The sequence below is a fragment of the Triturus cristatus genome, chromosome 6, assembly GCF_964204655.1.
Source record: "Triturus cristatus chromosome 6, aTriCri1.1, whole genome shotgun sequence".
Classification (NCBI taxonomy): domain Eukaryota; kingdom Metazoa; phylum Chordata; class Amphibia; order Caudata; family Salamandridae; genus Triturus; species Triturus cristatus.
The window spans coordinates 885,880,618-885,897,048 of record NC_140589.1 but is presented as its reverse complement, the minus strand read 5'-3'; the positions used below and the strand labels follow the sequence as shown (position 1 = coordinate 885,897,048).

General features: G+C 46.6%; 1 protein-coding gene across 1 annotated transcript in view; it reads left to right on the top strand.

Moving 5' to 3' along the window:
• MTFR2 (mitochondrial fission regulator 2) overlaps nucleotides 1-15,942 on the top strand; it is a 131,333-nt gene extending 115,391 nt beyond the window's left edge. The window contains exon 8 of the mRNA XM_085611500.1: nucleotides 15,218-15,942. Coding sequence (XP_085467626.1) covers nucleotides 15,218-15,319 — 102 coding nt within the window. The 3' untranslated portion in view covers nucleotides 15,320-15,942. The remainder of the gene's footprint in view (nucleotides 1-15,217) is intronic.
• Nucleotides 15,943-16,431: the final 489 nt, after the last annotated feature.

Genomic DNA, 16,431 nt, shown 5'->3' with positions numbered 1-16,431 from the left:
TTCTGCTCCACCCGTGGCTACAGCTGTCCCACAGCTGGCCGGTCCGTCTCCAGTGTGCCCTGGGCTGTGGTCGCCGTCCTACTCGCTGACAGGCAAGGAACCGGGCCCAGCACAGGAGGCTCTGCTAGGCCCAGGTAGGCTGCAGCACCACGGGGAAAGAGGCGCTCGTCACTCCACACCAGCGCATCTCCCCAGCTGGTATTTCACAGGTCCGACAGGGCAGGGGCACGCCCCTCGCTGCTGACAATATGGGGGTCATTATCCCTCCTGCCCAAGAATCTAGAAGGAGTATTCTCTTAGCCGCAGCCTAATGAGGCTCTGCCAGCCATCTTCCTGCACCCCCGATGCAGCATTCAACTTCAGATCCTCTACCAGTTGATCGCCCAATGATCTTTGAGCTTTTTCCCCATCAGGGATACAGCAGATTCATTCAAGGGTTTGAAGACGTTTCAGAAACCTACTTGCCCTGTAAAAAAAAAATCCGCTTACTCCTTTAGGTGCAGTGCGGTGACAAGTGATATGTTTAGCAAAGGCCGCCCCCGAAGGGGGCTCGAGGGCCGGCGCCATAATGGCCGCCAGAGCCCAACAAGGAACGGAACGGGCTCTCGCCAGCGGGAAGCGACGCAGGGCGAAATGCTCTGAGGCCCCTCCCCCCCTTCCAAGAACAACAAGAAAAGAGGAAGGGGGGATATAAGACGACGCTCCCCCTGGGGCAGCCACTTGCACATCATGTGAGCTGGGGGAGCGGCGCCAACGATTTTCAAATCCCACCCACCCACACCTAGGGAGCAGCAGCGTCGCAGTGCTGACGAAAACGAAAGTAACTACGGGTACAAGGGTTGGATATGGAGACACACCGACAGACGGTGTGTGGGAGTAGGGCCACTCACTTTGGGATGCCGCACGGCAGGGTGAGTTGGCCGACAAAGGGGGCAGGTAATGGAGACGGCGCTCGCAGCCCAGCCCCCGCCAGTTGGCAGGGCACAAAACAGTCTTAACAAGGTAGCAAATTGAGGCCTAACTCCGGGTGGAAACTGCCCCCATGCAACGAGAGCGCACAGAGAGTGCAAATTCAACGGCGGAAACAACAAGTGTATTGGTTTGGTATGGGAGCACACCGACAGGGCAGTGTGTAGAAGGAGGGCCACTCACTTTGGGATGCCGCACGGCAGGGTGAGTGCGCCTGACAAAATCGGGGTAGCAAACGGAGACGGCGCTGGCAGCCCAGCCCCTGCCAGAAGGTGGGGCACAAAAGAGACTAACAAGGTAGCGAGATGGGGCCTAACTCCAGGGAAAAGGCTACCCCCACACGCAAAGGGGCGTGGTAAACAACCAAGAACAATCTACGAGCTGTCAGGGTGATTTACCACCCTAGGAGTTGCAAAAGACAAACCAGTGATTTATGGCCAGCCGATGATTTATGGCTGATGATTTCTGATGCTAATGCAGAAGGATTTATGACAGCGGAATGATGACAGATTGTGACAGAATGATTTATGACATACCGATGATTTATGACCCATGATTTATGGCTGCTGATTTATGGTGATCAGGCAGAGTGATTTATGGCAACAAAATAAGGACCAATTGTGGCAGAATGATTTATGGCACACAATGATTTATGACCCATGATTTATGATGTCCAGTTGACAATCCGTGACATCCAATGTGTAATAATGTGTGACAATGATTTATGATCCCGGCCCCCAAGGGGGTGTCCAGGGGAATTGTCCAAGTGTGACGTATGTAATAAGTAATAAAAACTGCGGCCAACAATGACCACCAAATACGACGACTGTTGGCTGTGTTTAGTAATGCAGATGCACAAGTATGGTACGGTGCCTGGAATGGGCGCAGTGCGGCCGTTATGGATTTTAGCAGTGTTATGATTTTGCCGTCTTTCTACACATCTATGTGCAGGGCCTGGAAGTAGATGGGAAGCAGTAGTTCCAGAGCAGGAATTCCCTGTGTGTGTGCACACTCACAAACTGACATGTCTAAGGGTATCTCCTCTCCAATGTCTTCCCACACTGGAAAAAGTTGGAAATGTATTCCTGACATGTGCCGGAGTCACACCTTTTCCAGGGCAGGGAAACTAGTAGGTGTAGCGATAGTGAATTTGCAATCAGTTGATGTAGCAATAGTGAATTTGCAATCGCTCAGCAGGTTTTCGAAGCAGCAAATATACATGGAATTCACAAAAATTTGCTAGGACAACAATTACACGCTTATTTCTGTAAACTCATGTGAAGTCCTGAATGTTGAAAATCTGTACCAGTGCAAGAATATATAACGGCAGGTGCACTTTTCTGAATGTATTTAAGATTAGGGGGTCGTATTTTATTTTCGTTTTAAAATTATTGGCATGCATAAAACACATCTTTTTAAGTGGTGCCTCAGAGAAATGGTATTTAAAGATGTATGTACAGTAGTTCAGAAAAACTTTTTTCCCCAAGTTGTATATTTTTTGTGTATATTTTCTTCTGAAACCAAGCAGTCCTTCATTCTTTTAAGCTTATGCACATATTTTGTATATGAATGGCGGGCATTCTGAGAGCATCATCAATAGCCTAAAATTGTTACATTTTGCAAACGTATACACTTTTTTTTTTTTTTCCCCACTGGAACCACACTCCGCAATGCGAGTTGAAGTCACTGCATATTCTTCGAGATCTCACCCTAATCCTGCACGCTCGATAACGGGTGCTCTGCATTGGTGCCAGATCCTGGCCCAATTTCGTCAATTTTTACACAAAGGACGCGGCACTCAAGGCTTTGGCTTTTAAGCTTAATTTAATGAAGATTAAGCACTCAGACCAACACGTTTCAGCCCTCCCACGGCAGAAAACTAGGATGAGTTCTGAGAACTACCCTATTTGAATGAAAAACAGTGTAGGGTTCCTTACAACACAAAGCTTGTAACTCGCTGACTCTACGAGCTGACGTAATAGCCACCAAAAATGCCACTTTCCAGGACAAGTGCTACAGGGAGGACTTGTGTATTAGTTCAAAAGGTGCGCCCATCAGTTTGGTAAGGACCATGTTGAGCTCCCACGGAGGAGAAGGGGCTCGTACTGGTGGATACACCTTTTTCAACCCTTCAAGAAAATCTTTCACCACTGGCATCTGGAAAAAAGAACCCTGCGTGGGTGACGTCCTATATGCCGTAATGGCTGCTAAGTATACCTTAATAGATGTGAACTGCAGGCCCGACTTAGCCAGGTGTAAGAGATACGGCAAAATGACCTGTTCTTGTCCTCTAACCGGGTCATGCCATTATTCAAGCACCATATGTAAAAACGCTTCCATTTGAAAGCATAGGAAGCCCTGGTGGAAGGTCGCTTACCTTCCTTAAGGATGTTCATACAGTCCGCTGGCAAGTCTAAGTGTCCATACTTCAAGACTTCAGGAGCCTGAGTGAAGAGAGGTTGGGGTGAAACACTCTCCCCTGACTCTTGGACAGCTGGTCCGGACGGCAAGGCAATCTCCGGTGTGGAACCTTGGAAAGTTGTAGAAGGTCCCGGTACCACCACTGGCGCGGCCACTCCGGAACGATCAGAATCATCCTGGAGTTGGTCTTGTAGAACTTGGTGATCACTGCTGGAATGAGAGGCAGCGGAGGAAACGCGTAGAGTAAGCTCTGAGACCATTTTATCAACCGAGCATTCCCGCTTGAACCTGGTTGGTGAAACCTGGATGCGTAGACGGGGCATTTGGCGTTTGTTGCGTCTGCGAACAAGTCTATGTCCGGTATTCCACATCTTCGAAAGATATCCTGAGCCACCTCGGAGTTTAGCACCCAGTCGTGCGCTTCTACGAACTCTCTGCTTAGGAAGTCCGCTTGGACGTTTAGAACGCCCGGCACATGGACCGCCGTGATGGTGAGGCGTCGAGCCAGTAGCCGCTTCCAAATTGTTTGTGCCTCCTGGGACAGAATTCTGGACCTGGTGTCTCCCTGCTTGTTCAGATAAAACATTGTTGTGGTGTTGTCTGTCTGAATCAAGAGGGAGCTGGACTGATGGAATGGAAAGAAGGACTTGAGGACTAAGTGGACAGCCCTCAACTCCAGCAAGTTGATATGATATCCCCTCTCTGTATCCGACCATAGCCCTTGCACTTGAAGGTGATTCATATGAGCACCCCAACCTTGTAGGGAGGCGTCTGTAACTATGGTCTGAGTTGGAGTCTCTTGATGGAAAGGAACACCTTTCATTAGATGTGACCGCTTTGTCCACCACATGATGGAGTCCCTGGCAGACTGTGGGAGAGTAATCCGATCCTCCCAACTGCCTGACGCTTGCACCCACTGGTCTTCCAGAGCCTGCAGCAGGGGACGCATGTGCAATCTGGCATTGGGGACGATGAATATGCAGGAAGCCATGGACCCCAGGAGAGAGGAGACTTGTCTGACCGTCGGGTGGTGTGACTGCAGGTGATCTCGGCATTTCATCCTGATCGATGAAAATCTCTCCGCCGAAGGGCACACGCTTGCCTCCACGGTGTCCAGCGACAACCCTAGGTAGTGAATTTTCTGGGTCGGATTGAGAATCGATTTTTTTGAAATTTACTCGTAGACCCAACTTGTTTTGTAATTGGAGACTGCAGGAGAGAAGCGACTGGAGTAGAGATGGAGTGGAACTCTTCAGGAGCCAGTCGTCTAAGTACGGATACATGAATATTTTTCGCCTGCGGAGAAACGCTGCCACTACTGCCATGCACTTTGAAAATGTCCGTGGGGCTGACTTGAGACCGACTGGTAGGACTCGGAACTGAAAATGGCGTAGAGCAATTTGAAAACGGAGAAATTTTCGATGTTTCCTGGACCCCGGAATGTGGAAATAGGCATCCTGCAGATCTATGGAGCACATCCAGTCTCCTTGATGTAAATGTGGGAAGATCTGGTGCAGGGCAAGCATCCGAAACTTTTCTTTTCGGATATATTTGTTCAAGATGCATAGGTCCAGAATTGGTCTGTACTCTGACGGACCTCTGTTTTCAACCAGAAAATATCGAGAGGATATCCCCTGGCGCCTCTGATGAACAGTAATGTATTCTATGGATTTTATCTGCAGAAGACTGTTTACTTCCTCGTGTAAAATGTGATGACACAAGCGGAATCCTCCGCTCGGAGGAACCGATGGTGGTGGTGTCTTGAACCGTAGCAAATATCCATTCTTGTAATATTCAACACCCATTTGTCGGCGGTTATATGTCTCCACACTTCCAGATGACATGCGACACTTCCTCTTACCGGAGTGGCCAACGTGTTTAGAGGAAGCACTCTCTCATTGCTTCGATGGCTGCTTTGAGGTAGAGGTCTGCTGCTTATTGTTCCCTCTTCCTCTACCTGGTCTCCGTTGCTGAAAGTGAGACCTCTGCTGCTGCTGGTGACCCTGAGACGACCACTGAGAGTTTTGACCCCTCTGTTGGAATGGGCGTCTATCGTAAGAGCACAAACGTCTGCAAAATTCCTTCCGTTTCTCAAGTCCCACAGCTTTCACTGTGTCCAATTCTGCTTTCATCTTCACTATTTTGTCGTCCACATGCGGCCCAAAGAGAGAAGACACATTGAAAGGCAGATTGGTGATCTTCCGTTGAACCTCGGGTTTAAGGCCAGTCAAACGTAACCAAGCAGAGCGCCTCAAACAGATACCATTGGAGTACCTGTGGGCAGCCAGATCAGCCGAAGCACTAATTACTTGATTCGCAACTAGACCTCCCTCTTGCAGTATTTCTCGAAGGTCCTGCTGATCCTCTTTTGGTAGTTTGTCCGCAAAGCGGCTCAGAGAATCCCACAAGGATCTATCATACCTCCCCAGCAGAGCGGAGGCACTGGCGACCTTCATGAAAGATGCTGACGTGTTGCACATCCTTCTACCTATAAGAGTCCATCAATTTACTATCCTTATCCGGGGGTGCTGAGGAGGAAGACATAGATGAGTGCGTCTTCCTAGCTGCCGCCACAATGATGGAATCCGGAGGAGGATCAGATCGAAGAAATAACGGATCTTGGTCAGGAGCCTTGTATTTCTTCGCTATCCGGGAGGGCACAGAACCCACTGTTGCTGGTGTCAAGAAAGTCTGTGTAGCCAGTTCGATAAGGCCAGGGACAAGAGGAAGCAAAGGCCGGACTGAAGAGTGGTGATGGAGAGTCTCGAAAATTACTGAGGAGGTAACAGTCGGGACCGACTTAGTGATGTTCAACCTATTCGCTCCTCTACAGAGAACCTCATTGAACGTGCTGAGATCATCAATTGGCGAGACTCTGGATGGAGGTGTAGACGTAAATGTTGGAGAATAATTTCTGAGCGAGGACCTGGTGGAAGAAGACCAGGTGGGAGACCTCTGTCGCCTTCAAGAATGATAAGAGTGAGATCTGTCCCTTGATCGAACATGGCCGGCATGTGGAGAGCGCAATCTGCGCGCACTCCTCCTTCTGGAAGAAACCACAGTCGGTGATCTTGATCTTCGTGGTGTTCTTCTTAGAGTCTCATTATGGGATGGAGAATCCCTTGACATATGTGAAGGAGAATAGGTGCGGGAAAAATCTGACCCCGGGCTACTGAGGGCCTTAGACTTCCTACGTCGTGCCTCCTCACCAACCACCGGAGAGACCTGGAAAATATTTAGTCCTGGAGACGATCCAGACCTTGAGGGCGATCGAGATGCAGGTCTAACCTCCTCTGAGGCAACAGCAGGCTCTTTATCTCTCGACGTCGAGGGCCTCGACGTCGGCCTGTGCTTCTCCCTCAGCGTCGACCTGTGCTTCTCCCCTGACGTGGGGTGATGCATGGAAGGAGTTGGGGACCTTGCTGTCCTCAACTGTGACTTCGCCCTCCTCAAAGAAGACCTCGACCGTTTATGATGCCGTTTTGACTTCGACGGCGAGCGCTCTCGCCGCCTCAACGTCGACTTCAATGCCCTCGACGTCGACTGGTATCGAGACTCCTTAACTGTCTGCAAACTTCTCGACGTCGACCTACGGGGAGGCGACGGAGAGTGCCTCGACGTCGATGGGTGTTTAGACGTCGATCAACCCACATCCTGAACATACCTCGAGTCCAAGGCAGTACGCTTAGACGTCGAGGCCTTTCTTGACGACGGAGACTCACGCCGTCTCGACGTCGGAGACTGTAGGCCACTTCTTCGACGGCGGTAACGACGTCGACGGCGAACATTCTAGAATCTGCCTTTTCCTTGATGTTGTAGAGGCAGAATGATGCTGGCGTCAATGTTCCCGACGAGAGGAGGGCTCTTGACACTCAAGACCACTTACCAGCAGGGCTGTTCCTCTCTCCATCACAGCTTGAAGGCGAATCCTCTCTCTGTTGCGAAGAGTCCTCGCAGAAAACTTCTGACAGTGATAACAAGAGTCTATCTTGTGACTGGAAGGAAGACAGGCGATACACACAGAGTGTGGATCTGAGATGGCCATCTTCTTTCCACAGGCTGGACATTTGCGGAAAAGAGCCGTCATTCGGACAGGAAAAAATGAAGATGTTCTGTCAGAAAATGATGATAAACCTCTGCCAGCACAGAAACCGCAAAAAAAATCAAGAAGAAAAAAACTATTCCTGACAGAAAAGTCAAACTGTCGAGCTCAAGCTCCAGGATCCTCACAGAAGGAGACAGAAAAAAGAACTGACTTAACTGTCACCTGTGGGGCATGCTGGGAGCAGAGTGTTCCCTGGAGTTCTTAAAGGCAAAGTGTTTAGAATCTTAGAAGCCTTAAAGGCAGGTGCCAGTTCTCTTTTCTGTACCAGGACAGTTATTCTTATGCACCCTATGGGCCAAATGGCCTGCAATTACATGTTCATCCTTTTTCTGGAAAATAAACGATTCTTGTATGAAATCATTACAGTGTATGGTCTCTATTACAAGGAGTTTTTTAGAGGCTTATTTTCATACATGTAAAACTGATGTAACTTTGGCTGTTTGCCCTGTTTTTGGATTGTTGTTGGGGCTGCATGTTTACATATATGTATGAAGGCATACATATGTAGGTGTATGGGTATGGAAGTATTATATACTTTATGGTCTGGATATATATATATATATATATATATATATCACAAGAGAAGAAGAGCCGACAGCTACGGCAACTTTTCAAGCTGGCATTTTAATTATGACTGAGATCACGTGGCAGCTTAAACAACTCTTTTAACCCTTACGCGTTTCGGCGCCAAGCGCCTTGTTCACAGGTGAGTTCAATTGAGTCCCAGTGGTCATGTGGCCATACCTTTAGACCACACTGCCCAGAATGCATCAGTATGTAAATTTTCAAAACCGGCTTCAACATCGTATCATTTCAGCATCAATAGCTTTTGCATTTTGTCAAAGTCCAGCATTATCTTTGTTAAATGCGATGCTTCCAGGCAAACTATATTTAAAAGCACAGTGCACTTCGCTGACACGTTGAAAATAAGTGCTTGAAAGGAAACACGAAGGCTGCTAGAAGGACGACAGAGCATCCTTCTTTCCCTTTCTCTCCAGCTCTCACAAATAGACACGGAAATCCATGTTTGACAGATTGGGCTGGAAAGCGAGTCATGCCCCCTCCGTTTAAAGCACAAACATTTCTCCACTTTACCGGGGGCCTCCAACTCTGCAGGGCGGGCTCTCGTATAGCAGGAATGGAGAATCCTGCCCATCAAACCACAAGAGAAGAAGAGCCGACAGCTACGGCAACTTTTCAAGCTGGCATTTTAATTATGACTGAGATCACGTGGCAGATTAAACAACTCTTTTAACCCTTACGCGTTTCGGCGCCAAGCGCCTTGTTCACAGGTGAGTTCAATTGAGTCCCAGTGGTCATACCTTTAGACCACACTGCCCAGAATGCATCAGTATGTAAATTTTCAAAACCGGCTTCAACATCGTATCATTTCAGCATCAATAGCTTTTGCATTTTGTCAAAGTCCAGCATTATCTTTGTTAAATGCGATGCTTCCCTGGAAGCATCGCATTTAACAAAGATAATGCTGGACTTTGACAAAATGCAAAAGCTATTGATGCTGAAATGATACGATGTTGAAGCCGGTTTTGAAAATTTACATACTGATGCATTCTGGGCAGTGTGGTCTAAAGGTATGGCCACATGACCACTGGGACTCAATTGAACTCACCTGTGAACAAGGCGCTTGGCGCCGAAACGCGTAAGGGTTAAAAGAGTTGTTTAATCTGCCACGTGATCTCAGTCATAATTAAAATGCCAGCTTGAAAAGTTGCCGTAGCTGTCGGCTCTTCTTCTCTTGTGGTTTGATGGGCAGGATTCTCCATTCCTGCTATACGAGAGCCCGCCCTGCAGAGTTGGAGGCCCCCGGTAAAGTGGAGAAATGTTTGTGCTTTAAACGGAGGGGGCATGACTCGCTTTCCAGCCCAATCTGTCAAACATGGATTTCCGTGACTATTTGTGAGAGCTGGAGAGAAAGGGAAAGAAGGATGCTCTGTCGTCCTTCTAGCAGCCTTCGTGTTTCCTTTCAAGCACTTATTTTCAACGTGGCAGCGAAGTGCACTGTGCTTTTAAATATAGTTTGCCTGGAAGCATCGCATTTAACAAAGATAATGCTGGACTTTGACAAAATGCAAAAGCTATTGATGCTGAAATGATACGATGTTGAAGCCGGTTTTGAAAATTTACATACTGATGCATTCTGGGCAGTGTGGTCTAAAGGTATGGCCACATGACCACTGGGACTCAATTGAACTCACCTGTGAACAAGGCGCTTGGCGCCGAAACGCGTAAGGGTTAAAAGAGTTGTTTAAGCTGCCACGTGATCTCAGTCATAATTAAAATGCCAGCTTGAAAAGTTGCCGTAGCTGTCGGCTCTTCTTCTCTTGTGGTTTGATGGGCAGGATTCTCCATTCCTGCTATACGAGAGCCCGCCCTGCAGAGTTGGAGGCCCCCGGTAAAGTGGAGAAATGTTTGTGCTGATATATATATATATATATGTATATATATATATATATATATATAATGTATATGTGCTCCGGGATCCCGCACGTGGGCGGGGATCATTCCCTGCTGATGGGTATCCCCTGGAAGAGAATCATGTGTATCCATTGGTTGAATTAAATAACATAATAAGCTGTAACTGGTCAATGAAATGCCAAACAAATACTAAAAATTGGGATGTTTTGTGCATTCTGGTCGCACCTCTAACTCCACCCACTGATCCAATCATCCGGTTATTCCTGTCCTCTGATTCTCTGCCCAGAGTTCCCCTATTTTTCACCCCCTACTATGACCACTGGATTTGCTAGACAGTCTAGAGATAAACATGTGGCCTGGCTGGCTTGTTCAAGTCCAGCTGCTTGGCAGAAGACATTAATGCACAATCTGTCCTCGTCGGTGGGGCACATTTGCAGGCTTTACAGGAATTCCCTTCTGAGTCATAACATTTGAATAGCTGCAGTAATTAGTTTAGCTGGAGTACTCTGTTTTGGCATGGGGTGTGGTTGAAATTGTCTCTTTATCCTGTGCCCGAGCTAGTGCAAACTTATGCTGCGAGATAAAATTGTAATTGAGCCTAGTAAGTCATTCTTATCTTTAAGTTAAAAAAAAAATAATAATGATCTTCTTTGTATCTTCTCTGTTTACTGTAAACTGTTTCCCCTGAGCAGTTTGCTGTAGCGCTAGTTACATCTTACTGTGCAGTTCATACTGTACATATAAAATATGCTCACAAGCCTTAGTGGCTCATTAAACATTCAGGAAAAAACGGAATGCTAACGCTATCCTACGAATTATGGAGCTGCTTCGGCGGTTACGCTTAATTGTCTGGGGGTTTTGTTATCTGATGACATTTGGTGTAATCACGTGGTACGAAGCATGGTACGAAGCACGGTTGGTTTTATCATTTACAGGCAAAACAGAAACCCTTAATTCGGTAATGTTTGTAAATCGAAAGCTTATAGGTATGTTCTCTTCAGAAAACGCCACAGTTTTTCTACCCAAGACCGCTTGGAACGTCCGATGGATTCTCACCTTTAGTGAATGGTGGTTGTTAGAAATAAGGGTCTCTAGTTGGCAGAGGGAGGTACATTTGACAGAATAGGGACCCCTGCTTCTAGTCAGGGTAAGGGGGATACACACTTTAGATAACCCCTGCTCACCCCCTTGGTAGCTTGGCACGAGCAGACAGGCTTATCCCAAAGGCAATGTGTAAAGTATTTGTACCAACACTCATAGTACCACAGTGAAAACACCACAAATGGATGCCACACCAGTTTAGAAAAATAAAGTATCTTTACTAAACTTCAACAAGACCAAAACGACAAAAATCCAACATACAAAACTCAGTAGAATGTCTTTAGAAAGGTCGTTGGAAAAATAAACTTGTAGATGATCAAATGCGACACTCAATCTCAAAGTACCTGGGATGCGTAAAGCAAAACAACCAAAAGGGGTGCAGAGAAGGCGATGCGTCGGTTCTTCCTGTGCTCCGGTTCCCATGCGACAAGATGGCGCATTGATGCATTGCGACGAACCGGTGCGTTGAGCAAAATGGCGTCTTTGTTGCGATGTGACAACGTAGAGGCGATGCGTGCATGCCCGCGCGGCGAACTCTGATTTTCTGAGCCTTGACAGGCCCTGCGACACGCTTCTCCGGTGATGCGACAGCACCCTCTGTGACGGCGACATGCTTCACCAGTGTTGCGGCGACGCGCTTCCTCAGCGATGCGACGGCCCTGCAAGACGCTTCTCCGGTCATGCGAGGGAACTCTCTGTGCGGCTGCACGCTTCTCCGGTGATGTGACGGCGAACAGAGGCAGAGGCAACACGCTTACTCGATGATGCGACAGCGCCTGCTGCGGCGGCGTCACGCTTCTCTCTCGTTGTGTCGCACTTCCAGCTCCCAAGAGCAAGAAGGCCTCACACACAGTTACAGGCCCTCCTGGCAGACTGGAACTCCCAGCAAGGAAGTTCAGGGAGTTGGGGTTGAAGTCCTTTTGTGCCTGGGACTTCAGAAACAGGAGGCCAGCTCTTCTCAGGCCCTTGGAGACTTTTTCTTCAGAGGGACACAGCACATGGCAAAATCCATCTTCAAGCAGGGGACACAGCACACAGCAAAGTCCTTTAGATCTCTGCTCAGTAGAAACAGCAAACTGCAGGCCAACCCCAGACACTCAGCAAGGGCAGTACTTCTCCTCAGTCTCTTCAGCTGATCTTCTTTGGCAGGGACTCTTGATCGAAGTCTTAGTCTAAAGTTCAGGGGTTTCACCTCAGATATTTATACCACAAAAGTATTTGTTCTCCATGTGTGAGGGGTCCTGGACCCAGTCCAAAAAAGTTCTGGGTGTACTCTGTCAGTGCACATCCTCTTCCTTTGTGAGTGTGGGCCAGGGCCATCAGACACACCGCAGGAGGTGGAGCCAGCATTGTGGAAGGCAGGCACAGCACTATTCAGACCCAGGTGCTACATCTCCCACCACTCCAAATGCAGATAGGTCTATTCAGCCTAGTGCTGACTCACCCAGCTTCCTGGAGCACCCCCCCCCCCCCAGCCCCTGTCACTCACAAACCAGACAGTCAATTCACAAACAGGCAGAGGCACACAGAAAGGTTGAACAAGAAAATAGCCGCTTTCTAAAAGTGCTATTTCCAAACACTGAATTTAAAAACCATCCTTCCTAAAAGAGGTTATTAAATTCTGAGTTCAGGGATACCAGATTCCAAATCTATGTTGCTGCTATAGGAAGATATGCGGGTACATATGTTACACAGCATTCCCCATTCTGTCCTATGGGCAAGATTGCTTTTCAATAGTGAAAAACGAAATTGGCAGTATTTCACTATCAGGACAAGTTACCCACACTAGTACGTGTCCTACCTTTCACATACACGGCACCCTGCCCAGGGGGGTACATTGGGCCTACCATAGGGGTGTCCTATGTGTAAGAAAAAGGGAAGGGTCAGGTCTGGCAAGTGTGTACACTTGGCCAGGTCAACATGGCAGTTAACAAACTGCGCACATGCACTACAGTGGCAGGCCTGTGACACCATCTTAGAGTTACTCCTGTGGGTGGCACAATCAGTGCTGCAGGCCCTCTAGTAGCATTTGAATCACCAGCCCTGGCACACTCAGTGCACGTTACTAGGGACCTACTGGTAAAACAATTATGCCAATCATGTATAACCAATCACAATTACAATTTAACCAGGGAGCACTTGCACTTTGGCACTGATCAGCAGTGGCAAAGTGCCCAAAGCATCTAAACCAGCAAAAAGAAATCCATCACAGTGTCAGAAATACTGGAGGTAGAGGCAAAAAGTCTGGGGAAACCACGCCAAGGATGCCAGGACTAACAGTCGTGCATTTAATGCTAGTAGAAATGTAATGCAGTAAGACATCTAAGAAGTAACTCTGATATTAACAAGCATTTGCAATGCAATAGGTCTCCCATTTGCGAGAGTTTACGCACCGCTTGCAGGTTTTCAAAACGCTGTCTTGCTTCGCCTTTCAGATAATATAGAATCTCCCACACGGTGGCTCAACCACAGGGCGAAGCAGGAGACATAAACACAACAACACCTTTAGAAAAGGGTTTTATTTTAGAAAATGCAAGGACTCTCTTTAGAATAAGGCTTGGGGTTTATTTATGCAATGCTCCCTGACAGAAAGGCTTTCCGAGATGCCAAATTCACAACATTCAAACACACATAGATATATATATATATATTATATACTAGCGATAATAACACACTTGGTAAATGCAACAGTTAAATGCATGAATAATACCATGAATAAACAAGCAGCAAATATGAGATACCACTCAAGAAAATATAATATGGGAAGTCCTACTAGAGAAATATATATATATATACTAGATACATCAAATTATTACTGTAGATGTGCACTGTGACTCATTTACATATCACAAAGAAAACACCTCAAATGATCAAAGCCACTGGCCACACATCACAATGGCAATAATCAAAACTCGACACTTCAAATGACCACAGCCACTGGAACCACGCATCACAATTGAAAAAAATAAAAACTCAACACTTCACCTGGTGCAAACACTGCATCCTAGCCCACTCCTGACCGGGGGGATTAAACAGCCGGGGATAAGAGCCTCAGCAACCAGGGTTCCGCTGTACCGAAGTAGACGCGTCTGTCCCCATTCGGATTCCAAAATCCCAGTTTCTAAGTCAACAACCCTCCGCTTTATAATCTCAAAACACACACTAGAAGGTTCAAGAGTCTTCCACCCCGCACCAAAGGAACCTTACTAGGACTGGCCAGCTTCCAAGCAAGCACTCCATGGCAGGAAGGAGTTCCCAGGCCCCCTCTACATTCTCGCATGTTCCAGCCTTTATCTTGATGAAGCTCACAAAAGCCTTCCAGGGTACATTAAACAATCTCTCACAAAACAATTCTTGAACGCGATTAACCCAAACAACTTGCAAGTGTGGCTGAGCACCCAGATAAAGCTCAAGCAAGGCAGAGTCAGAATTCAGGATGACGAGGCCATGTCAAAGCCAATAGTAAAAACCTAATAATTCTACCAATGTACAACACAGTGCACATTTGTGTACCACTACTCACAACACTGCACTTCGAGACAAAAAGTACATTCCACACCTCACTTTCTCTCTTATGCTTTCAAATGCCCATACCACACGTTCTGCTCTTGGCAAGGCTGTTCTACTCCGTGACAGTTCCCACTGAAAGACTGCAAGATTACAAGAAAGAAACCTTTAACAGAATCAAGGCATATGCAGGACGTCGTACATTCAGGCTAGGATAAAATAAGACACCAAAGTCAATTAAAATATGGTAGTCACAGGGTGTAGGACCACAAGAGTGCCTCTAGCGCTAGTGCCAATATTGCTCAAACTCTCGCAAATGTGAGACCTATTGCATTGCAAATGCTTGTTTAATGTTCGGGTTAAGAATGTTTAACCATCACCATGTTGTTTTAAATAGGAACAATCTATTGCAGACAATACATAAGTTTATGAATACCAGCGAGTGAAGTGCAATGTTAGAATAAGACTAAAATGGTTTAAATATTCTATAATCATTAAAAGGCAATTGAATAGAAGCATTTTGGGTTTGAACGGCTTTCAATTAAACGATTAGTAAAATTTAAATAGAAATGAAATGACCAGAGGAAGAATATTTGTTCGTTTTAACTATTTATTCTGCACTATTGTTCTTGCATTTATTGCGTGATATTAACAAATCCCTTTGTTTTTCATGTTTAGTTCGGACGTCATTTATTAAAGCCGATTGGAAAGCGGCCGCCCCACATCGGAGCTAATCAAATGGCTAATGCGGTGCGTGTGAAGGTTCCCGCGCATGTTTAAATGAGGAGACGAGTGGAAGAAAAAGGTTTCTTTTAAGGCAGCTAAACATGAAGCTTGCACTGCACTGCACTGGATTGGTTCGAGGCCCGTAGAATTACTGCTTATTTTTAAATTACCTTTCACTTGTATGTGAATGTCCCCCTTACAGTTTACTGTAGTGGATGCTTTTGAATGTCTTTGTAATGCCGTTGTGCCCATTACCTGTTGTCTGTAAATCCTTTGCCCGGTTTGTCTTTCTTCTGGAATGCACAGGCCGATACAGTCTTCTTCTAGAGGGCAGAGTGCGTATTGAGGAGGACACTGAAAACATATTTTATTTTTAATTTAAAGTGGACCGGTGTGACCTGCGGGTTCGAGTGTTGAGGTGCTTGCAAGAACTTGTTTCAAGTAAAATACATTGCCTCTTTTTGATGCGTTCGAGTGCTTGATGTTTGTTCTCTGCTCTACTACTTTTCTGCAATGAGATATCGGTTTAGTGGCTATTAATGTCACAGGTTCTGCGACTTGCACACGTCTATCCTGATGTTCTTTTTTTTATTGCGTAGACCTTGACATTTTTATTGTGTTTGAAAAGGTTTTGTACATATTGCTTTTAAAATAAAATTATCATTTAACTAATTCTATTATTTGTGGTCAGCTTCGCCTTTCTTTTTCGGTTTACACTCGTAAGATTAAAACACCATGAAATCAGACACCAGTGGTTTTATTGGCTTTAAGTCCTGCAGACCCTTCACTGTGCACATAGGAGATCACTATTTCCTGATGATACAGGAATAACTAAACCAAACCTTGTGGAGGTGTCCTTTTGGGCCCTTTGATCTTCAGGCCATGGCTATAGAAACACCAATGTGAGCGAGTCTAGGGGGACACAGAATTAGTGTGACTCCCCTTGCTAGCTACGCACGATACCTGTTACTGGAAGACCAGTTTAGGTGCTGTTGACTAACAGCCGATTGGACACAGAATCGGAGGAGCGCCCTTGGATAAGTCAGCAGCTCTTTCCATGAGGCTCTTAAAGGAACACGTTGTGTCACCTACTTGTTTGTTGATGTTCTAATTCCTCATCTTGTTTTTCACTTAATGCGGTACCTGGCATTTGACTTTTTGCTACT